Below are 27,105 nucleotides of genomic sequence, written 5' to 3' on the forward strand. Positions count from 1 at the left end.
TTTACCCCAAAAGTTTGTTCAAAACAGAAAAAAAAAAAACGAAAAATAACGAAAAATGGCAACATAGCAATTTTTATTTCTTATTTTCCCCTGCAGAGTTCGTATTGTTAGTATAATATTTTTCTTCTGTCAAATTAAATTTAATGAAGAAAAAGAAAAAAATTAAAAGGAAAAAAATGGTATAACAAAAAAAATAAAGGATATTCATATTCCTTATGTATATTTTTATTGTGGCTGCCAACAAAAAGTGCCTAAGTCAAATTTTGTGGTTTTTCAGTTTATCACAAAATCTTGTTCTGTATAGTTTGTACTATATTCTGGCAAAGGATGATGAACGTAACTTGCTTATCTTCGAAGTTATGAACAAAAATGTCAAAAAATTACAATAATTTTTCGAAAATGCAATTTTAGTGACAAATTCATTGATCTGCTTAGATTTCAACACTTTTTTTAAAATTAATTTAAAGGCCAAGGAGAAGGATGAAAAAGTGGATCATCTTTTGCGCTCACCTCCAGCTTTTGGCAAGGGTAAGGCGAAGATTCCTTACGTCGTAATCTTGTGAATGTAAATGGCAGGAATTTAAACCGGTTTATAAAGGAAATGAAACTTGGGATATTAATTGACTAGTGTCACAATAGGCCTACTTGATGTAGGTGTATCCTTTGATAGCCGCGTCAATCTAACCTAAGCTAGAGTTTTTCATAGTTTCGTCTATGTTTGCTTTTAAACTAAATCTAAATTTTGAATTCAATTTACTCGAAATGAGTTTTACTCTACTTAGGCAGTTTTTGCCCGTATATACTGCATTGTAGATGAGTTATGAACATACATGAGAAATGAAAGATAATAATATTGCATTTAGGATATTTGAAGGAAGGAGAAAACAAGAAAAAAAAAGTTTCCTTTTTTTTTTTTTTGCTCAAATTTCTTCATTTTTCGTACTACTCCTGTATTTAATCCTAATCTCATATACGAAAACATGGGTTAAAATATGATTATCTTCTTTTCTAACTTTTTTCTAAAGTTTATGTAAAAAGTTTTTTTTTTTATGTGTATAACGTATACATTTACAGTAAAAATTGGTTAAATTTAAAGAATTTATGTAACATTTTTTTTAAAAGAGTTTGAGAAAGGAAAAAAATTTTAGTTAGAAGCAACAATGCTATGTGCTGTTATTTTTTTGATTTATATAGAGAGTTGAATCTGGAAATGAACATATGAAATTTAAATGTGGTCTCATTCGTTAAGATTGTTCTCGGGCAAAAAACTCATTTAACTTTTAAGAAAATTAGTCTCATTTTGTATTTGTAATTGTGAATTATTGTGAATGCCATTATATTCAGCGGGAGAGAGGAAAATAAAAATTCGAATTCTCAATTTTCGGGGGAGGAAATAATAAGAACAAGCAATTGACTCTTAAGATTATATGACTGTATAGATTTTACTCAAGAAATCAGTTCATAGTTTTACATTAATCAAGGTATTTAAAGCCTCTTATTGCTTAACTTTAAGAGCTTAAATCATCAATTTGATTTATTCAGCAATTGAAATCGTATTGCTGAATAAATCGAATTGAAGTTAAATCTGCATTTTGGTAGATGTTCTTATTCTTTTTGGTATAAAAGAAAGTTTACAAAAAGAGACTCTCATTGTGAAGTCGGATCTGTATTAAAGGCAACAAAATTGGAAGATTTCAACGCCTCAACCAATGTAAACCAATTACAGAACAATCAATTTTTTTAATGTAATTCAATATACTTAATAATTCTAGATTCTACTATCGTATATATAAGGCTCTATAATCTATATAACATTAATATATCAATGACTCTATTTTCAAAACATTTACACACATACTGTACATGAATGATTTTTTTATAAAATAATGTCCTTATTATTAAAAGCAAAAACATGTTGCTGACAATTTTTTTTTTTTTTTGCATTAAAAACTGATTTTTTTTTCCTTTTCTTTTCAATATTTTTATATTCTTCACTCTTCATAAATTATATTTTCGAATTTTTTTTCCTTGATTATTATAATACATATATTGAATTGAATTTTAAAAAGAAAATTATATTTTTTTCAAATAATACATAAATTGGTATATATATGTATATATACATAACTGTTATACATATATAAAGTATGCATTTTTATTGAAATGCGACTGTAATTAGAATTGCCAGACAATATATAGGAAGTATAATGAGTGATTTTTAATATTAAAGTCATTTATGTACCGTTATATACAATATATAACATTATATTATACCAGTTATACACACTTGTTTAATATTGTACGGTACGGGATGTCATTAAATTTTCGAGTCATGCGTATATAATATAAAAGAAAAAGCAAGTCAAAAGAAAAAAAAACAAGACTAAGTACAAAATCATGCATACCAACTCATTATATTGTATATATACCATATTATATTTAACGACTATTATAATATGCCTATAAGGTTTGTGTATAGGGTGTACCTACATATTGAGAAGGCAGAAGGCAGCAAAATAAAAAAATTTTAAGTAATATTTTTTTTTTGAAATGAGTAATTACGTGTTATTTCAAGGATTTCAGTAATTTTTTTTTTCACATACTCATGTATATATATATATATATATATGTATATATATGAAAAATATTAAATATAAATAAAATGGAAAAAAGAAAAATTTTATTTGCAATACAAAATGTGAAAGTAGATAACAGGAATTGTTTATATTTCTCAAAAAAAAATCTGAGTAATTAAATCTATATACCTACCTATCTACCTGTATATATTTTTTGACATACCCGTCATAATTCACATATATTATATATATTATGTATATAACGCTCTGAAATATATGTATAACGTATATTAAAATTAATGTTATACGATGAGAATATCAAATGGAATGAGCGATTAAATAAAGGTGAAAATGTACACCACTACACACTCTTACGGCGCTCTTATATATCATCTACTTATAAAAATTATATACTCGTGGTAGTTTTTGATGGATACTTTGTTTTATATACAAATTGTATAAGATTTAATTGTACTCTCGAAATATATTCTCGTATATAGACGAATAAAAAATACTCTTTTTTCGACTGTATTTTCAAGCTGACGTGATCCTATCTGCGAAGAGTCCTTCATTTATATTTTGCATGTGACTGTTTCTGTATAATTTTGCACATCTATTTCTTACTAAATCATTGCAGTTTTTAATTCGGATGAAAAATACATAATGTTAATAATGTATTTACGGTTCTGAGGGAAAAGCAGCTCCTCAAATTCTTGAAAGAAAATTCAATTTTTCAGAATAAGCTTTAAAATTATTACGAAGACAATTTCTATGATTTTAAAATTGATTTACTGTAAAATCAATGATTTCTGTTACACATATTTCCTAAGATGCAACATAAACTCTCGAACACCCTGTTTATAAACCAATATACATACGTACATAAGAATTTTATATTGGTCTGAATATGAAAAATATAATTTTAGATTTCAAAATTATACTTGATGAACGAATACAAATTTCAGGGTTTCATAATGGTACTTCAAATTAATGGTAAATAAATAACAGTAAATATTAATGACTATTGATTCTATTTTCAAGTTAAAAAAAAAACTTGAAATATTGTTGAGAGTCGCTGTCGCATATGGCATCTGAGTCATTTAATTTTTTAGAAGTAGCCATTCAAATCCGTTCCATGCTTTGTGAATTGTAACTGAATTGCTTTATTAAACAATATTTTTCCAAAGATTCTTAATTTTTAATATTTTCATATAGGGGCTAGAACAGTGAACCTAATTATAAATTTTTTATAAAATTTTCTTTATAATCAAAGGTTGTCGAGAATTTTCAGTATCAGTTTTCCTCTTTTATGCTTTCTTTTGACCATTTATTTCAACATTGTCCTTTTTATTATGCATTTTCACCTTTTATATTGCCTACAATGTAATAATAATAAGGTGTCAACGGATTCAACTTAATGGCCACTATTACAAAAAAAACAAGAAAGAAAATTGTAGTTTTCCTAAAGGAAAAATTTTCTTTTCACAATTTTTTTTTGTACAAAAATTCCGGTTGATGGTTTCCTCTTGTGCATTTATTTTTTTTTTGTATATTCGTCCTTTTGTTAGTATGGGACGCAATTATTTATGATATAACAGTTTTCTTTTATTATTAAAATAGAAACTGCATAATTATGAAATAATTATATATTGTGATAAATATATATTGTGATAAATACTACGTGTATATTTTTGGGCCTAGAATTTAAAGAATAGTTTGTTTAAAGAATATGCCATTTAAAGTTGGAAAAATAAAAATTTTTTCACAAATTCTTTCTATAAAAATAGAGTGTGCCGCGCATTTTATGAATAAAGTATGTTAACCTTTAAGAATAATAGCAATATTTTATGTGTAGAACAGTTTTAAGAGCAGATGGCTTTTAAATGCAGCAAATAAAAAAAATTAAATTAAACATTTTAAATAAACCAATTTGAAATGGTTTGGAACTCAGAATTATTGTATAACACTTTGAATATACTTTAATAGTTTATAACAAAATGCCTGTAATCTCACCTATTTTAAAACAATATGTTGGACTGTTTCAATAGAACAGTTTTTATATAGAAAATATTAAAATAAATTTCCTTTCGAAAAAAAAATGTGAAATAATTCTCATAATTTGAACAAACAATTATACAAAATATTTCATTTTTATAATTTATTTTTTTAGCTTTAAGCAACATTTTATACATTCTGATCATTTTAAACTGTTATACAAAGTCATTTCCATTGAAAAGAACATTTAGAATTCTGTCTTCCTTCTTTGAAATTGTGCAATTTTTATTTTATAAATAGAATTTTGAATCAATTAAAATTTTTTGTTTTCTATCCCATTGTTTATTTTACCTTTTCAGAAGAAATGTGTTCCATTTTTAGAAATAGAAAAAAAAAAACAAGTGGAAAATATTTCCTAATACTTCAAATACACTTAAATACAAGAGATCCTTTTAATCCTTTTATTTTATAATGTAAATAAAACAAAAAACCAAAGTGTTTTTAAAAAATTTTCTCTGTAAATTATAGGATCTGTTTAGGAATTTTAAATGATGTATGGCTAAATTTTTAATAATTTATAGTATGAAATTGCTAATTTTTTAATTTTATTAAAAATCTTATTGAAATAACTGTCCTTTAAAAATAATTTATTAAAATTTATTTACAAAACTTCAATTTTTATTAATAATTCATTCCAAGTTTTAATTTTGATCATTTCAATATGCATTTATAATCAGATATATTAAATTGAAAAAATTGCATATTTTTCGGGGTGGCATAAATAATTCCCATTATTCTTTCAATTAAGTAATATTCTCTTTTTCAATTCAAAACTTATCATTAATTAAAATATTTTCTATACATTTGTACGCACTTGAAATTACAAACAAACACATACACATTTTCCATCTATTTTCCATTCATTATTTGAATAAACTCATAAGTAATTCTTCTTCATGTCATGCTTAGAAAAAGATTGCCATCATACTTGAAAAAAAAAAATAAAATCGATTTAAAATTTACATACACATTATTATGTCACTTCATTATAATGACGTGCAAAATAATTTTTATTATCTACTTTTACCATCACATAAGAATTGAGTAAAAAATATTAAAGGGTTGATGCATTTTAAAGAATTTCCTGGAAGGAGAGAGAGGGCGGGGTGGGGGGACGAGGAGAATGAGAATGCGATGAAGATATGGTAATTATATGTGAGAAAAGAATGGTAAAACTTTTAAAAAAAAAAAACAAATTCTTACTTTCTCTAGCATGTCTTTGAATAAAATAACACTTTGAAAATAATATTCCGGAAAATAAAGTAAAAAAAAAAACTTTTCATTAGCGACAATGAGTATGCAACTAAAATAAATGCATTGAAAATGACATGCGTCACTTAAAATAGAATTTTTCTTTTTTTTTTGCCTTTTTTATTTTATTTTTTTGCAATTTACATTCTATTTTGTTAATGACATACAATTGTATGTTATTTAAATGTAAAAATATAGTTGACAAGTTATAATGACATGAATAAATGTCAAAGTATATGTACATAAAATGACAGACTTCAAAAATAGATTTTTTTTTTGTTATTTTTTTTTTGTATTCTTCATTATTATATTTGAATGAAATTGAAATGGTATTATAAGTTTGTTGTTTCGTATTTGTATATTTTTTGTAAACATGACATATTTTTAAATATCAAATAAACGTCAACCATTTTGACAATTATTTTTGAAATTTCCGATTTTTTAGCATTATTTGGTTCATGTAAGCTCCCTGAATTTTTTTTTTAAAAAATAAATTCGGCAAAAATTGTTATATTTCTAAATAGAGCAATGAAATGTTTTGGTATTGTTGACATTTCCCAATAATCGTGCAATATATATAAGCAAAGTAATAATAATTACTCTATTGATACATGACATTGAGTTGTCTCTCTTAGTAGCATTTATTTTAGAATAAATATGATTTCGCAAATTTCACGTAGTTTCGAACCGTGCGCTGCTATCATAATATCCTAAAGTTGACCAAGTCAACCTAATTTACTTATCTCTATATTCTTTTATAAAAAATTTTTTTTTTGTTTCAAAAGAATTTTCACTATTTTTATAAATTAGGTATAAAAAAAAAAGAGTTACATATGTTTGGTTTTTTATTTTTAATGCTTTTAAAGGTATTAAAAAAATGTGGATAGAGAAAAAAATTTACCTTGAAAATGGAATTTAATTTTTTACTCTTTGATATTTTTGAACAGTTTTTTCTCTCTTTTCTCTACATTATAGAAAATTTTATACATTTTTGATTACTTATATAATTCAAGTTTAAATATACGTAAAGTGGTTATCAAGTTTATGCATTCGATATAATTTTATTTTATTTTTAGAATTTCCTATAAATGCTTCATTGTTATTCAATGAACTTGTCATTTTATTTTTTAATTAAATTATTTGATTGCACATCCAACAATTTTACATGTTTACTTAATTATATAACAATATTTATGAGAATATATATGAGAATATTTGCCTATATTACGTAGCTATATTTGAAAGAGATAAAAGAGAAATATAGAAATGAAAGAGCAAGATGGTAAAAGGGAACTGGAAAAAATAGAGGTGGTAGTTATTCACTCAAAATATTTATATGAGTGTTAATTGGATTATAGCATATACGGTAAATTCGTGAATGAAAATCTAAAAATTAAATGTCTTGAAGTGTTTTCTTTTTGACAAAATGCCGAATTTAAATGACAAACGCTGTTTATATAAATTACCATTGAATTTGAGTGAAAATTGAGCTAAATTTCCATTTTAAATTTTTGGCTAATATCTATGGTTTAAAAATTGGGTATTTATGGTTCAAAACTTTGGTAATAAATTGAATCAATTATTTTTCAATCAAAAATTTTTTTAAAATTTTCTGGTTTGGTTTGAAATTGAAAAGTGACCGAATTCAAGTAAATAATTTAAAAAATTTTAAATTCCGATCAGAACCAAACAGAATCCTGTAACAAATTATTCTATACAGAATCATTTTTATAGATTCTCTGCTCCAGAATTTTCTACAAAAAAATATTTCTATAGTGTTTGCAAATTGTAATAACTTTTCTGATTTAACTATATTGTGTAAACTACACTTTTATTACTCATTTAAAATACACCTGTACTAAAGATTAATTTATGTATAATGACTCATTATATAAAATGTGGTCATTCATTATTCAATTAGTAACCCTAAAGCCGAAACAATCTAAATAAATCTTTAAATAAAACATTGATTTCAAATAATTTATGCGTATAAGATCAATTGACTCTGAAGCGGAACTTTTGCTCTCTGTGTTAGTAAACATATACTCAAATAATGTGAGTATAATGTTAACAAATTTTAATAATATTTGTGTATGAGTACAAAAAACGTTATATTATCCTCACAATAGTGTTATTATTGCAAATACAATTTTATTATCCTTTGATTTGAGATTTAAAATGGCAAGTCTTATAAGAAGTAAAAATACATGAAATGGACAACTAACAATAAATCCAAATGCATGATACAGGCAATATACGTATACCCTTATGAATATTGTAGTGCATGTATTAATATTACATGCACGTACATATATACTCACATTTACCCACGAAATATGTGTAATAAATTATACAATAATCGTTGGCGCCTTATTAATATTCTTGCCTTTCAATATTTTTTTTTCTTTATTTCTCCTCTATTAAAATAAAATGGAATTTAACACGCAAACTTTATAATTTTGAAGTTTTTTTTCTTTTTTAGTTTTCATTGTTGCGATTCTTGTCTTAATTGTTGAGAAAATGAAAAATAAAAAAAAAATTATTCTTACAAATAAAAAATTTGTAATATTTATTATGTAAATTTCCCAATAAACATAGTGCCTATGATACACACACATATGCAGAAATCAGGAAATGTTATAGTTTTTCTATAAAACTTTACTAAGTCACTAAGTTAAAAAAAAAACAAAGCAATTTATTATTCAAATAAAAAACAAAAATAAAAACAAAAGGAAAAGGAAAAGATTTTGGGTGAAACCTCATAGAGTATAACATTGAGAATGCGGTTCTATCTATGTATTAGTTAAACTAAAAGAGAAAAGAAACCAAAAAAAAAAATGAGAAAATCAATAATAAATAAATAATAATGACGCGGTAGTCGACCGCAGTTAAATAAATCGGTTAAAAAATTTTTTTTTAATTTTTAAGTTTTTTAAACATTTTTTTTTTGTTTTGGTTAACCTTGGTTTATTTTTAAATAAAAAATAAATTTACTTAATTCGAAAATAGTTTTGATTGAGAAAAGGAGAGTAATATTATTTGTTTACTCTTTAGAAAATTTTACCGTCCGGTAAGCAGGAAATAAAGACATATTACAAGAGTTGTCTATATGTTTAGCACGGTTTGTCAAATAGCATTACATGCCACACTACACACTACATGTGGTTTTACTAAAGAATGAATTCTGTTACTAATTAATTTAATGTTTTAAAACTGGCTACTGACGCGCCGCGATCATGCAATTTAACGCCTCTCAATTTATTCAAAATAAATCTCACTTATTTAGAAATGTAATTTTATTAGTTGAATGTAGTTGCAAACCACTTATAAGCTAGATAAATTAATTAAAAATTTTTGTTGTTTAACAAATTAGTAAAATTGCATACTTTTAGGGAGAACTTCCTAAAACTATGTGATTTTTAAATATGTTCTATAATCATTTTTTTGTTTCTCCTGTTAAATGACTGAGGCTCTTTGGTCTTTCTCACTTAGACCCATAATATTTTTTGTGATTTGTATCTCCACTTAAATTGGTACTGCATAATATCTTTGCCACTGCAAAATTGCTGTGATAATATAATTAAATTTTTCGAATTTAATTTTTTGAATATATTAAAAATAAGAGTATGAATTGAGGTAAAAATCTGGAACTTACATTCATAAAGCCCGTAACCCGTTCATTTTTCAATTTTTTATTACTTCTGTTTTTGATTCACGATACCCAAGAAACCTCTGGCTCAAATTCGACCGTAACAGACTATTCCAATTAATGAATAATGTTTGAATAATTTTCCTTCTATATTCTGTTGTATACTTATAATAAATATAGTGTCTAATTAATTAATTTTTAAATTTTAAAATTATGACCCAAATGAAATTAACACACTTATTTAAATAATATATTTTATATTTTCACCTGTAATTTAAAAATTTTCATGTAATAAATTCACCACAAAATAATGTGTTTGTAGGACAACAAAAAATAAATATAAAACTTACGTCATTTTGCGGCACTCCCTTGATGTTTATAATCTCTCATTTGAATTTATTTATATTTGTATAGGTGTAAGAGTGTATTATGCTTTTAGTGTTGTAATAAATTTTTGTTTTCCCTTCCATTATTTTTCAATTTTATTTTTCCATTTAAAGTTATTATTATTGAGCGTTAAAACTGTAATGACACAAGTTTTTTACATACATATTTTAAAAGTGTATGAAGCTACATATAATCGCACATTTTCCGTGAATTGACAGGTGATTATACCGTTTCAATTTAATTTCTATTTTTGGTTTTAATTTTTTTTTAAATATACTTTACATTAAATTTGTTGAAAATTAAATAACCTACACAATTCATCGTCACCTATGAATGTAGAATTAGTTCTTTCCATTAAAGTTAATATAAATGGGTTGTAATGAAACCATCAAATAAATTTTAACAAATTATATTGTTACATTAAAAACTATGATTGTTAATTAGCAAATCATTATTGATTAATTGAAATTTCATTTTCTTAATTTTATTATTTAAATGAAATTTAATTGCATTAAAGGGTTTCTATACAAAATTATCTGCTGATTTTTATATTTTAAATGGAAAATTTTCCATATATATTAGAAGGTTTAAGTTGGATTATTGGAATATGTGTTCTATATTAGTAAGCGAAATTTCGCTTTCATGTTAGTATTTTGAAATCAAAGGTGGACCGCAAGTAGGCCTTTAATATATACTCATATAAATTGATAAATGAAATAGTTGATAGTATGTTTAAGTTCCTCCGTTTACCTATGAGCATTTCATGTAGCATAAAATTTCATTCTACAAGAATATATAAAGCAACAACAATATTATTTTAAGTGCAAAACTAAAGATGACACAGGTTATATCACAAGTTTTTCAACATTTCCCAGCTGTCAAACAAGTAAAACTTCCGAGTTGAATTATTACATTGTCATTTTCAAATACTTATTGCATTTAAACTTACCATTAGAATTTCGGAGAATTTACCCTACGTTGAGAAAATTTGGATATTTTTTGTGCTAATTTCAGTCATAGAATTCATAGGCATAGAATTTTCAAAATACCCAATTTTCCTTCAGAAATTCTTTTATATGACCTTCTTAAAATATGTATACCTTATATTCAAAAATCTCAATCGCTTGCAAAAACTTTACATTTTGGAACAAAAATGGCATATTCCATATGAAAGAATCTTTACACAGCCTCAACGAATTTTCGATTTATATGTAGCTTTTATATCTTCATCTCCTAGTATCCATTTGCCATATATGGTTTATTATCGATCCATTTTTATAATTTGTTGTGAATTCATGTCTCAACTTTTAATATACTTTTAATGTAGATATTAGGTTACCTTTCTATATTAGTTATAGCTCAAAGATTACAATCTTTATACAAAAACAAAAAAAAAATACTAAAAAAAATTAAGTTAATTAAATCGATTTTTCTCGGCTAGCGTACACATGAATATTTTTTTATGTTCATATGCTATAGAAACTTTATTATATTAAATTTTCTATATACAAGTAGAAAAGATTAACCTTCATTTACTATTCTAAATTTGTTTCTCTTTCCGATTTATTTGCCTGGGGATTAAATATATAAAATAACTACTTTTTCCTTTTATAGTATAGTAAATGTAGTAAAAGCATTTACTAACTTAATACTAGCACAATACTTGCATGTTATTCCATATATAAATAATAAGTTAAGCTCACGCTTTTATCGTTGTCGTGCGTCTTTCCTCATTTTTTTTTTTCTTTTTTCAAATTCATTTTCTTTCTTTTTAATGCAGATAAGATAATTAAAATGAATAATGAAAAAATAAAAAAATCAAAAACTTTTATAAATGAATCGAAAAATTAGAACTTTTTTCTAAAATCGATATTATTTGTCTAAAGTCGAAATATGAGTTTTTGTGTTGTGGTGTCATTTGCCTATTCTTATATGTACACCTATATTCTTATAACCTACATCCAGATAACAAAAATAGAATAAAATAATTGTAAGGTACGCCATATACGTACGTACATTTTTTCTACTGTTATTACTGAAAAACCTTAACAAATAAATTAATGAGCAATGAGTAAAAGAAAATACAACAAGTAGATATTACAAGAAAAAAAAAATAAATGGGAAATTAGTTCAAGGACTAATTTTAATACAATTTTTATTTATGGTAAATAAAAATGGTATTAAACGAATAGGAAAATATTATTATACTATATTAGTAATAAAAAAAATATAAGAATATTAAATTACTATATAATAATGTGTAATACACGCTTTGTACTAATACAATTACTAAATAATAGTAAAATCGTTAAGTCACAACAGTTATACACTTAAATTTGTTATTTTGTATCTGATATGGTATAGATTAGCAAAACACCCTAATAATAATAATATAGAGAGCAGTGAATGGCAGAATTTTTAAGTTATATTCCGTAAGAACATAATTATAGGTAAAATTTAGACAATTTGTAAATGAAGATTTAAGGATAGAACTATCGAAATCTTTTTATTATCTTTAGATTTTAGATATCTTCAGTTACTCGAACCGTTAGCAACTACCCGAACCACTAGCAATTACACAAATCACTAGTATCGATTATGTATATTAAATTAAAATAGAATATTCCTATACATATAAGAAACTGTTTGCCAAAATTTTAATAAACATAACTCAGTTAGTTTTTGAGCTGTCTCTGAAACAGAAGAACGAACGAACGAACAGACTTGGAATAATCGACACAGAATTTGATGCTGAGCAATAACATACCCATTTATAATATATTCACATCTGATATCATTATTTCTTCAGATTATAAACGGAGTGAAGTCATTGATAACAATTGAAAAATAAGTTCAATTGAAAAAGAACCCTGACAAGAAATTTTTTAAAATAACCTACATTACATAATTCCTGTACCATAATTGCCGTTTCTGACTGTATATTTTTGTACAGAAACCATGTATATCTTAATTATAATTTAATTAAACTTTTTGTAAATTACTATGTAAATAATGTGATGTCATGCAAAATGTAATTTTTATTTTAAAATTTTAAAAACCTCAAAAATTCTTTTTATTACTTTTTTTTTTTGTAGTTTTATGGTTTACCATTTTACATACAATTATAAAATTTAAAAACTCAAATGTTTAACTTAAATACATAAATAGAATATGTAGTATGCGACACAAGTAAAACAACATTAAAAATTTACCGTATTTAAAACAGACAGAAGAAATGAGTGAGAGGAAGGAGAGAAAATTTCATTTAAAAATCAATAATTATTTTCATTTCTCCAAAATTTCGTGGTGTAAAACCATTATTAAGTTTTTAGTTTTTTGTTTTGAAATTTTCTAATTAAAGTCTCAGACATTTTCATTTTTAGATTAAAAAATCAATGAATATTGAATTTTCTTTAAATTATTAATAATATTTTGTCTTCGAACTTCTACAAAAATCCTTAATTATTATGTAGGTATACGCACGTTTTAACTTTAAGTATAAAATGTTGAAAATTAATTTTTAAATGTACCGCTGTAGTTGTAGTATCGCTGTACTACAACTACACTAAACAATGTTGTGTGATATTAAAAAACGCTAAAAATTTATTTTGAATATTGGAAACTTTTGTAAAAATTTTGGAAATTTTAGATTTCCTCAGGAGCAAAATTAGAATAAAATTGAAGTTTTTTTTATATTATTTAAAACAACACTCCATTTTTCAAACGTTCAACTATTCGTAGCTTACTCCCCGGTATCGAGCAAAGTAAATCGAATTTGTTTCCATTTCCAATTTCTTCTATGGTTATGATCTTTAAAGAAATATGTAATTGTTCAAAAAATTAAGAAATAATTAAAGAATAATATTTACTTACAATCATATTTAAATTTTTTCTGAAAAATCAAAAAACTTCAATATTTAAATTTTCTTTTTGTCAATTTCAACTTTAACCACATATAAAACAATAATGTCATAATATGACAAATCGACCAAGTAACATTGTTGTTTGCAGAGACTGTTGTCAAACTTTCGTAAAACTACAAACTAGAATTATATGCTACAAGCAGGAAAATACCAAAAACTCTTTGAATTTGCAGATCTAGTTTAGTGTTAGCACTTACATATAGCATTTAAAGTTACGTAGACGTGAATTTACTAAATTTTTTCTATCTTTCACTATTTTATTAAGTTTATATAAAAAAAGTTAACAGAACCTGTCACAATTAACATTTACAGTATAACTTGCTCTGTTTGAAAGTATTAATCAGGTATCGCACTCATTTACTCATTTAAGTATTCCTATTAGCTACAAATCTTCAGGGTGGTTTCTAATAAAATGAGTATTCGATATTTTTCTCTTACCTTTGTCTATAGCACCTTTCGATTGTATGTATATGACCAAATACAACGAACTGAAAACTATTATATTATATAAAATGGTATAGTTAATACCATTAGAGCCGAAAAATCACCTCAAATTTCATTTTAGAATCCTTCATAATTTCTGCTTTTTATATTTCAGTTTCCTTATAATTTATAATTTCTTTTATCTTCAATCTATTTTTATATTTCAACCCATACTACAGTAATAAAATTTAATACAATTTGCTCGCTATTCTCGTACTATCTAGAGTATAATGTTATATTTTAAATGAATCTGTTATATAACCTAAAATAAAATATCAACCATATTTTAAATTTATATTTCTTAGAATTTGTGAACGAAATTTATATACGTACATACTTATAAAATTTTCTCTTATTTTTTATTTTACAGGGTGATGGTAATACATCATTTCTGCGTGCTGCTAGAGCTGGTAATCTTGACAAAGTATTAGAACATCTTAAAAATAATATAGATATAAACACATGCAATGCTGTAAGTATTTCTAAAAAAAAAAATTTAAAAATAAATTTATTGTGCTCAATAATAATAAAAAATAATTTTTGATTAAAACCAAAAAAAAAAAAATATTATTCAAATTATACCCTTACTTTCTGATGTTCAAAACAAAGAGAGAAAAATATATTATTTTTTTTTCGAAAATAGTTAATTTTAAACTTTTCATTTCAATGTCAAATTTATTTTCTTTTTATGTATTTTAAAACATAAAAGAAAATTTTATTTAAATTTCGAAAATTTTTGATTTTAACAATTATTTTTGCAAGTCAGAAATTTTTGAATATTTAATGAGTCCTTGAAGAAGAAAATTTTTTTTACTGTTTTGCTATTATTTTTTAATTTTTTTATTTTTTTCTTCATTATGACTGGTTTTTTGTTTCATTATGAAGAATTTTATTAAAACAGATGTAAGTATGGGTAGGTAGGTAGGTAGGTTTTCACTTCCAAAATGTTAAAAATGAAAAATCATCTTTCTGAAGAAAAAATTTCATAAAACAAAAATTGAAACAAGTTAAGAAAAAAAATATAATGCAAAAAACATCCCAAGTTCAATCCTAAATAATATTTTATAAACATATCACACCTAACGGATGATTTAAATACTGCCTTGCACTCTCATATCGTTATGTGTGACATTTTACATGTGATCAATTACAATTATTGGCAACGTCAAATCGATTGAGTTTCGATTACTGTTTAAGTACTGTTGAGCAGCACTTCTGAGTTAACATTTAATAAATATTTATTAAAACTGTTCGACAAGCAATTAATATCATAATTTGAACTTGTCAATTGACTACCAATATCATGCGCTTCCTCAATTCTGATATACGTGAAATTTCTTATGTCAAAAATTCGGCATTCGTTGCAATTATGAAAAGCAATATTTATTTATTTATTCATATATTGGACATGTCTAAAAAATTCTAACAATCATTCTCATACTAAGACTATTAATAACATATTTATTTGCAACATAATCAATTGAGTAGTATTTAATATTGAGTATTGAGAACTACTGCATGTAATGCTTGGCAAATCACCCATTACATAAAATTTGTTACAATTACTAAAAATTTTAACATTAGTTTAAAATTTTTATTTTAATTGTCTTACTGAAGGCGTAAGTCTCTAGCGATTATATATTTGGTTTTTTTATTATAACGCAATTATATAAAAATTTTCAACATAATTTCATTCAAACAATTTTGCAGAGAGCAAATTTCAACATGCTGTCGTCAAATAAAATATGCATTACAAAAATTTTCAAATTGTCATTGTCTATTGGGAAATATTGATTTGTTTTGGGAAATTAGAAATTTGGGAGTGTCTTTTAAGTGTGACCGTATTTTAAATAAGTTAATTAAAGTTGTTGTTCAAATTAATTAAAATGTTAATCAAAATGTTGTTAAATTTAATCAGTAGGTTGTATTGTAATTGCTTTTGTTGTAATAGCATATTAATATTAATTCTTCAGAAAATGCAAAAGGGAACTCATTAAATTCTCTTATTTGTTAAGGTTATTGTAATGTTGTCAACATTAATTTGTAAAAATTGAGGCGTACCATACATTTTGACTGATTTTGGTAATATTTGTACAGTTTGCAGGAGTCCAAAAGCACTATTGCAAAATTTTAAATATGACATATTTGACAACCTGAAATTTTTGCAGGAGAATTACTTTGAACGAAAAAAATTAATTAGTATTGTAATTTTGAGTTGTACTATTGAATTATTCAAAAATTCTTTTATTTCTTACATCGTCAAGTGAACCTGTCGTTCTCAGTGTCTAATATTTCAACTTGGAAATTTATAACTACCATCACCCACACAAAATATTTTCAGAAATTCCAAATTTTTCACAGTTTTACTTTTAATGCCATTTTGATATTTTTGTATTCTTTGCACATAAAAGCAATAAAAAGAAAATTTCATTTTGGGCAATTGTAACTGAAAATCAATAAATTATTTATATTTGTATATGTATGTAGGTATTGTTATTTATATTTATGTATATGCATAGTAAAATACGAATAATCCTTAAGTTTTCCAAAAGGATTTATCAACAATTTAACAAAAAGAACCTGACCAAATTATTTAATGGACTGGTATTGATTTTCTCAATAACGTAGTAGATATAAAATTTTCCTTTCTTGACATTTCAGAATACCAACCAAAATTTGGTGTGAGATTAATTAATTTTTGCTATTTTTAACTTGAATACTTTCATTTCAATTATTTATTACTTTATATTTGAAGGTCAAATGCTAAAATTTCATTATTTTATAAGTAAATGAATTAATTTTATACAATTTAGTCTTTTAGCAAATTAAATAATATTTTCAAAATTTTTATGATTTATTTTTAGAATGGATTAAATGCACTACATTTAGCTTCTAAAGATGGCCATGTTCATGTAGTATCAGAATTATTAAGGCGTGGTGCAACAGTTGATGCAGCTACTAAAAAAGGTAATACTGCATTACATATAGCATCATTAGCTGGACAAGAAGAAGTAGTTAAATTATTATTACAACATGGCGCATCAGTTAATGTTCAATCACAAAATGGTTTTACACCATTATATATGGCCGCACAAGAAAATCATGATTCAGTTGTTAAATTATTATTATCAAATTCAGCTAATCAAAGTTTGGCAACAGAAGATGGTTTTACACCATTGGCTGTTGCAATGCAACAGGGACATGATAAAGTTGTTGCTGTATTGTTAGAAAGTGATACAAGAGGTAAAGTACGTCTTCCAGCATTACATATTGCTGCCAAAAAAGATGATGTTAAAGCGGCAACACTACTGTTAGAGGTAAATAAAAATTTCAAATGAATAATTTAAGTTATGGTTAAAATGAATAAATTTTGTTTTTTTTTTAGAATGATCATAACCCAGACGTGACATCAAAATCCGGATTTACACCATTACATATTGCTTCACATTATGGTAATGAAGCAATTGCAAATTTATTAATACAAAAAGGAGCTGATGTTAATTATGCAGCTAAACATAATATAAGTCCATTACATGTTGCAGCAAAATGGGGTAAAACAAATATGGTTTCATTATTACTTGAAAAAGGAGCTAATATTGAGGCAAAAACCCGTGATGGTTTAACACCATTACATTGTGCTGCACGTTCCGGTCATGAACAGGTTGTTGATATGTTATTAGAACGTGGTGCACCAATAAGTGCTAAAACTAAAAATGGTTTAGCACCATTACATATGGCAGCACAAGGTGAACATGTTGATGCTGCCAGAATATTATTATATCATCGTGCACCAGTTGATGAAGTAACTGTTGATTATTTAACAGCATTACATGTTGCTGCACATTGTGGTCATGTACGTGTTGCAAAATTATTATTAGATCGTAATGCTGATGCAAATGCAAGAGCATTAAATGGTTTTACACCATTACATATTGCATGTAAAAAGAATCGAATTAAAGTTGTTGAATTATTATTACGACATGGTGCTAGTATTAGTGCAACAACTGAAAGTGGCTTAACACCTTTACATGTTGCATCATTTATGGGATGTATGAATATTGTTATTTATTTATTACAACATGATGCAAGTCCAGATGTACCGACCGTACGCGGTGAAACACCATTACATTTAGCTGCAAGGGCAAATCAGGTACATATTTTCTTAGTACCTAATTCTTTAAAATCTAAATTAAGTTGATTTACAAGTTTTTTTGGCCTCTTGAAGGCAATAAAATTATTCAAATTTAAATTAATCAAAATTAATTTTACAAAAATCTTACACTTTACATATTTTTTCTTCAAACAACAATATTTAAATAAGTCCGAAAAATTCTGAAATTTTAAAACAATAAGAAACTATTTTAAAATTAAAATTTATATGCTTGAAAGTTTTGAAGTATCTTGGTAGACTCTTAAGACAATAAATTGAAATATAATAGAAACTACAACTAAATATAAATAAAGAAAACTCAAAAACTTTAAAACCAACTCATTTATAGGTTAAGGAACACTAGATTTTAATTTATTTTAAAAGCATTTAAATTGTGAAGTACATACTTTTAAACTATTATAGAATAAAATATTTACTTTTATAATAAAACTAAAAAGAAAACTGAATTATAGTTTATAAATAATTGTGGTCAAGTTGAATTTTAGAATAATGTTTTGTAAAATTTATATTTTGCGTTTTAATAAAGTAAAAATATTGAAAGATTTCATTAACCACAAATATATAATTTATATTTAGAATTCAATTTTATTAAAATTATTTATAAAACAATAAGCAAACCACAAAATAATGAATTAATCATCTCTTATTCGCATATACATATTAGATTTTATGTTATGGCAACATTGTTGAAATATATTTCTGAACAGGTTACTTAAACTTATTAATAGATTGCGTCACGGAAAATGTATAATTGTGCAGAATAGGAATTGTTCAAAAACAATTTAGAAGGTACTAACAAGCTTTATTAAATGTCAAAATTATACAAACAAATAAATTAGAAATTTTGATTTATAATTGTAAATTAATTGTAAGATTAAATGAAGTATTAAAGCACTTAATGATAGGTGCTTGTCACAGAATGTTATAACCAAAAATATATATATAAATAAAAAGCTTCAAAACTTTCAGATATTTGTATTTAATCACGTGCAAAATAATCTCAATAATTTTGAGGTCAGAATTAAAATTATTTTAGGATCTTCAGAGGCCACAAATTCTTATAAACAGCACAAATTTTAATCCAAATTTTATTTATAAAATATTCATTTCAAATTAAACCAAATTGTAACGACTTTATTTTATAATTATTTAATTATTTATATTATATTTTTTATTATGTATTTATATATAGACCGATATTATACGAATTCTATTACGAAATGGTGCACAAGTTGATGCTAGAGCTAGAGAACAACAGACACCATTACATATTGCATCAAGATTGGGTAATGTTGATATTGTTATGTTATTATTACAACATGGTGCACAAGTTGATGCAACAACAAAGGATATGTATACAGCATTACATATTGCAGCAAAAGAAGGTCAAGATGAGGTAAAAAATCTTATAGCTAAAAAAATTATGGATCATGTTGATACTGTTTATTTAATGCAATTATTTTGGATAAGGCATCAAGAATATTTTATTTAAGAAATTATGAAAATATCTTTTGTTTTTCTATATAAATGTTAAATGTTTTTATAGTCACACAAACAAGAAAAAAATAATTTTTCACTTAAAAAGTAGATTTGTTTTTTTTTTTTTTTGTAATAAAATTTTTATAGTAAAGTTATTCAATTAAATAAAAATTTATTAATTCATGCACTTTTTTTAAATATTTTATATTATTATTGACACGAAATATATATATATATATATATATATATGAAATTTTACAGTAAATAATCACTGAACTTTTTTATATAAACTAAAAATGATTTTACACTTCAAAAATAAATTACAAAGAATATTATGTTATTTAAATAAAAAATAAAAAAAAAAAGAAGAAATGCACTTTATCCAAAATTTCAAACAAAAAATACAAAACATTTAATAATTTTAATTTTTATAATTATTTTTAATTTTGTTATTTATTTAAAAAATAAAAAAAACCTCTTAGCAGTGATTAACAACAAAGAAATCAATTAAAAGAATTTTTAATAATTTGGAAAATTTATAATTAAAAGTTCTTTAATAATCAAATTTCTATGATAATTTTATAATATAATTTAATTGCATAAAATTGAAAATTTCTTTGGATTTTTTGGTTAACAAAATGATTTTAATTCTTTGGAATTAATTAATTTCAATAATTATTTTAAATTATATGAGAAAATATTAGAAAAATATTCAATTTATCACAACTAAATTGAAATATTTTTATGTTAATTCAAACGTCTTGCAGTGGAAATTGCAATCCAATTGAATTAAACGAAACTTTTAATAATTTGAATAAGAATTTTTTAGATTTTTGAAAACATGTTATTTAAAGTTCTTCTCAATTTATATTTGAATTAATATTTTAATATATCAATTTCAATTCATAATTTAGTGAAAATAAAATATTAATATCAAAAATTATATGTCATTCACAATTATTGTAATTAAGACTTTTCAAAATAAAAATTTTATTTTTAATGTTTTAATATTAAAACTATAAATAGAAAATACACTGCCATAACATAAATATTGTAAAAATTTTTTATTTTAATAATTTAAATGCAAAATTATGGCATTTTCAATGTATATTTGATCTCATTTTTACCATTTATATAAATTTGATTGTAAACAGCAAAAGATTTTTTAAAAAATTTGTTTAGTTTTCATTTCAAAAGTTTCTATTAAAATTTCAAAATATGTATCTACAAAAGAATTTCCTTTATTTAAATAAAATTATACTAAACTCTATTATATAACAAGAAATTATATTATAAATATAATCATAATAATTGAACTACTAAGGGGTTTCCTTCGCATTATTATTGTAAATTTATTTTAATTTCTTAATTTCTATATTAAAAGACACACAAAAAAAAACTTACAAAAAAAAAATTCAAATTTTAATTTCTAATTAAATTTTAACTTCTTTATTTTTTAATTTATTCATTTATTTTCTATTATGTATGTCATTTAATTTTATTTTATATAATATAATTTATATTGTTGTTCTAGATTTTATAATCTATATAAAAAAAATGCAAATTATAAAATAATAAGATGATCTTTAATTTAATTATGAAAATTAAAACAAAATATTTTTGAAATAATTTAATTATTTTTATGTTAATTAAGAAAAAATTTCAAAAATTCTTTTATAATGCTTTTTCAATACACACACACTTCTTTCACTCAATTTTATAATGGTGTTTTGTTCAGTTGTTAATTATTTAGTTTTATCATTATTATTATTACTATTATTAATTATTATTTTCTATTATTTATTAAATTATTTTGTTGTTGAAATAATTTCTAAATAAAGTTATTATAATTAAATAAAAAATAAATAAAACGAAAAAAAAAATATATATATATAAAACAAATCAGCTTTTTTTTTATAATTATTATTTTCCTATATACTTTTTATATAATTTTTTCTTTATTTAGTTTTCTATCAATTATATATTTTATTTAGTTATTTTATGTGCAAATATACACGTTATGTAAGTAGCTTTCATTATAGTAGTAGTGAAGAGAAAAAAAATATTTATAAATGTTCTAACAATAAAAAATTAACAGGAATAGAATTATTGTATAAAAATTATGAACTTTATGGCATACGAGGTAATATAAATTAATAACTCTACTAATTTGTATTAAAATAATTAAAAAAAAAATAGATTCTACTCAAAACACAGTTCTAATTCAAGTACTAGATTAGATGTACTCGTATATTTTTAATAAGAACTGCTTAAACTATAAAGTAATGCTTTTAAAAATGTAGAATGGCAATACAATCTTTTTTGAAAACTGCAAATGTAAGTAAAAGATTTCAGAAATTTCAGCGCAATTTTCAATTTTTTTTACGATATCCTAATTATCAAACAAGATGGAGAATAACCACCTTTTTTATAAATTTTTTATAAATTTTAAACTTATCTCGATTTCAATTAAATCAGAAATGCATACGCGTACTGAAACACAATAACTTATATTATTTACATAGTTTTGTTTTTCTAGGCATTTCTTCCAAAATTCTATTCTAATACAATAATTCAGTTTCATTCCGTAAACTTAAAAGTACTTACATTTTACCGAAAATTGTTATTTTAATTGTAAAACGCAATTTTAGTTTAAAAACTTATAAATTATAGCTAGGAGAGGAAAAGACATTTACCAAACAAAAATATAGACACTCAAAAAGAAATCAGCTTATTAACTTAAAATATCATTAATTAAGTCTTTGATTTACATAAAAAAGAGGCCGGAGTAATTATTGAGAATCAGAAAATGCTTTTAAATATGCAAATAATATTTTCATCTGTAAAATTTTGGTAATTTTCGAAAACCCTTTCAGTCTACATTTCAGCCTAAATTTTACTAACATTTGTCATTAACATTATGTCATTAATAATTTTATAATTAACTGATTTTGAATAATTATATTAATATTTAACTGGCAATATGGGTAGGGTATATGAAAATTATTCCGTTTTTTGTTTATATTATTAATGATGTTAAATTAAGTTCAAGAAACTCTGCACCGAAACCTTTTAAAATTTAAATTGCATTTACAAAATTTTTAATTTATTTAATTTGTTTTTTTTTTTTTCAATATCATTTTTCTTTTCACATATAATTTTGTTTTGCATGAAATTTGTTATCACTATATAAATTATATAATTTCCATTTTATTTTTGCATTTTTTGAAAAAAAAACTCAACATAATCAAAAATTAAACAACTGCATTACAATTCACCAAAATAAAAACAGAAAAAAGTAATGAAACAAATTGCTTTTTTACCAAAATTAAAATTCTTTAACAAATTTTCATAATAAATTAAATTAAAAAAAACATAAAAACAAATTAAGAATTTTCCCAATTTTCATGCAAATCATAAAATCGTTTTTCTTGTTTTTTTTTTCTCTCTCTTCAATTTCTTTTTTCATTTTTATGCATTTTCACCAATTGAATATTTCCGGGGAACGAAAAATCCAACTTCAATTTATTTCGAAATATTTATATAATTGGAAAATGAAATTGTATACAATAAAAACATATGAAAAATATCTTAAAACATTTTCCCTATAAAAATATTACAACAATAATTAAAAAAAAAAACAAACAACAAAAAAAACCATTTAAAAAACACAAAAATTAGGTTGCCGCTGCATTAATTGAAAATGGCGCCTCATTGGATGCAACAACTAAAAAAGGATTTACACCATTACATTTAACAGCAAAATATGGTCATATGAAAGTTGCCCAATTATTATTACAAAAAGATGCACCAGTTGATGCTCAAGGTAAAAATGGTGTAACACCATTACATGTTGCAAGTCATTATGATCATCAAAATGTTGCATTATTATTACTTGAAAAGGGTGCAAGCCCACATGCAACAGCTAAAAATGGTCATACACCATTACATATTGCTGCACGTAAAAATCAAATGGATATTGCAACAACATTACTTGAATATGGTGCACAAGCTGATGCTGAAAGTAAAGCTGGTTTTACACCATTACATTTAAGTTCACAGGTAAATATGAAAAAATTTTGATTTTTCTTATATTATTTATAATTCTAAAATTATTTTTTTATTATATTAAATTAAATAGGAAGGACATGTTGATATGTCAACATTATTACTTGAGCATAAAGCAGGTTGTGATCACCAAGCTAAAAATGGTTTAACACCATTACATTTATGCGCTCAAGAGGATAAAGTAAATGTTGCTCAAATATTATGTAAAAATGGTGCAAATATTGAAATGACAACAAAAGCCGGTTATACACCATTACATGTTGCATCACATTTTGGACAAGCAAATATGGTTAGATTTTTATTACAGAATGGTTCAAATGTTGATGCAAGTACCGGTATCGGTTATACACCATTACATCAAGCAGCACAACAAGGACATTGTCATATTGTTAATTTATTATTAGAGCACAAAGCTAATGCTAATGCACAAACAGCTAATGGTCAAACACCATTACATATTGCTAAAAAACTTGGTTATATATCTGTATTAGATTCATTAAAGGCATCAACAAATGAATCAATATCACCGATACCAGTTAATGCTGATGAAAAATATCGTGTTGTTGCACCAGAAGCAATGCATGAAACATTTATGTCTGATTCAGAAGAAGAAGGAGGTAAATATTGTTATATATATATATGTTACATTTCCTTAAATTATAAAAGTTATATGTAAAATTTTGAATTATTTGTTATACATACAGTAAAATATAAACCTTTTATATTTTAAAATTTTCTGACAACATTTTTTTTTGTTAAATGTTTAAAAAAATTTCTTAACTTATTATTTGTTTTTTATCTTATAATTTTAGAATTTTTAAATTATCTTTATGTTCCCTTAATTACTAAATTACTATAAATTTATTCTAATTTTTTGTAATTGGCTTTTAAATTTCGAATGTTTTACAAAATTTTGCAATATTAGCCTTTTTGTTTCTAATTTTATTCTTGTTCTACTATTACTTTGAGTATCTCTTAACAAAAAATTGAGTAGAATTGGATTTGTTATTACATTTTATAGTTTGTCATAATTTATTTATTATAATTTCTTAAAAATTTTAATAATTTTACAAAATTTAAAGGTTTTAAAATGAAAAATTTAATTATGTGTATTCACAATATTTAAAACTATGTGTAATTCACAATTTTTTTTTTTCTAAAAATATTCAATATTATTGAAAATATATTTTAAAATCACAATATTTTGTAGATTTTATACTATATATGTATATTTAGGTCTTATATTTTCTTATACCAAAATCTCTTATACTATATTATATAATATAAAACAGCACAAAAAAAAAAAATTAAGATAATCATTAAAATGATAATCATTTTTCCGCGCTTTATGATCAATATAGGTGATACTACAACAGAATTGGAAACTACTTGTATTGGATTTACAAATATTAATAATACTGAACAACTACTACATTTAAAAAATAATAATAGTCACATTTATATGCCTTATTATCATGGTGAAACTTTTATAACGCGTAAGTTTCATTTTAAACCAAAGCAATCATAAATAAAGGTTTAGTTTTGTATACTTTTATTTCAAAAATATACATACAAACATATATACTTAAACCATGTAATAAATGTGGGTAAATTGAGTTTTTCTTTCAAAATAAACAAACATATTATACACACAAACATACTATTTAATCAACAATATTCATACATAATATATAACATATTTAAAGTGTTGCCAAGAAAAAAATATTGTTTGTTCCTATATACTTATAAGTGATTAATTTTGAATTTCTTGTTTTCTACATTAAAATAATAGTACATGATAATTTATTTTTATATTTTATACAATTTGGCTGTATTAAGCTCATTTTATTTTAATACTTTTTTAGTAATCCAAGCCATTTTTATAATGATTTTTAAGTAATTGTCTAAGTATTATACTATTTTGGCCTTTGAAAAGCAAAAATAATTTCAAATAAATAAGCTTTAAATGAGTTTTCTAAAACAGAATGAAGAAATCAATGTCAAATAACCGTAAAATTTTTAACATCTTGGAAAAACACATTATGTAATACTCGTAATATTCAGTTCATTTCATAATTTAAATACACTTTACGACAAAATTATAGAGCATTACATAATAATGATATTAGATTGAGCTTGTTACTTTTCATAAACACTTTCACTATTCATCAGAACCACGAATTTCGTGCAAGTATTGAACAAAATCGAGTATATAATTTACTTTCTTGATCATTAATCAATTCCCATTAGAAATTGTAAAAAAAAAATTCTATTTAAATTTCTTCAATACTATCTATAATAATAAATTAAATTGGCAACACTAAATCATATTAACAAAACAATAATCTAACAAAATATATTTATGTTATATAAATAAAAATAAAAATAAAAACATGAGGGTTGGTTTTGCATTCAGTTCACAAAATTTGTTAATAATTTATTATAAATTGTTATTTATTATATTATATTTTTACCGGTTTATATATATATATATATACTTTCGTAGTATACGAGAGACCCATCATAATGAACAGAATGGGGAATTAAAAAATTTTTTGAACAAACAATAATCATTAGTTTGTTACTAAAACAAAATTGATTGAAAATTTTATTCAAAGAATAATAATAATGAAAAAAAAAACAAATTGGATTTTTTTTGTTGTTCCTTTTCTTGCCAAAATAATATTGGATGCATTGTCGAACCTTTTAATTTTGTATAGTTAAAACAAACAACAACTAAATACTTAAATATTATTATGTAATTTTGTTTTATCTTTCTTTTATTAAATTAGTTAAAAAATATTTAATTTAATAAAAAATATTTATAGTTTCAATTATTCCTACATTTTTTTTTTTTGGTTATTGTAACGCCATCTATAAAATATTAATTATCGTATTTTGTTGTCAGTGTATTTAAATCATAAATATAATTTTGGAATGTTAATGTTGTTGTTTAAATTATTATGTTTTCTTATACACAATGTGAAAAATCAAAAATTACGTATATTTGCAATACATACACTTAAAATACTTATATAATTTGATGGTGAAAATATTCCAGTG

At 23.4% G+C, this 27,105-nt stretch overlaps 1 protein-coding gene across 2 annotated transcripts in view; it reads left to right on the top strand.

The window, feature by feature from the left end:
- Window positions 1–27,105, top strand: part of LOC129606927 (ankyrin-3-like) — a 109,809-nt gene that overhangs the window by 40,989 nt on the left and 41,715 nt on the right. The window contains exons 2-8 of one of the 2 annotated variants that reach the window (XM_055517573.1): window positions 14,695–14,796; window positions 17,189–17,641; window positions 17,710–18,474; window positions 19,688–19,891; window positions 23,656–24,036; window positions 24,116–24,659; window positions 25,404–25,538. In XM_055517573.1, the coding sequence (XP_055373548.1) occupies window positions 14,695–14,796; window positions 17,189–17,641; window positions 17,710–18,474; window positions 19,688–19,891; window positions 23,656–24,036; window positions 24,116–24,659; window positions 25,404–25,538 (2,584 nt within the window). The remainder of the gene's footprint in view (window positions 1–14,694; window positions 14,797–17,188; window positions 17,642–17,709; window positions 18,475–19,687; window positions 19,892–23,655; window positions 24,037–24,115; window positions 24,660–25,403; window positions 25,539–27,105) is intronic. The other variant, XM_055517574.1, reaches the window with a different exon arrangement.

The sequence above is a fragment of the Condylostylus longicornis genome, unplaced genomic scaffold (assembly GCF_029603195.1).
Source record: "Condylostylus longicornis isolate FDR11 unplaced genomic scaffold, ASM2960319v2 ptg000022l, whole genome shotgun sequence".
In the NCBI taxonomy this organism is placed as follows: Eukaryota; Metazoa; Arthropoda; class Insecta; order Diptera; family Dolichopodidae; genus Condylostylus; species Condylostylus longicornis.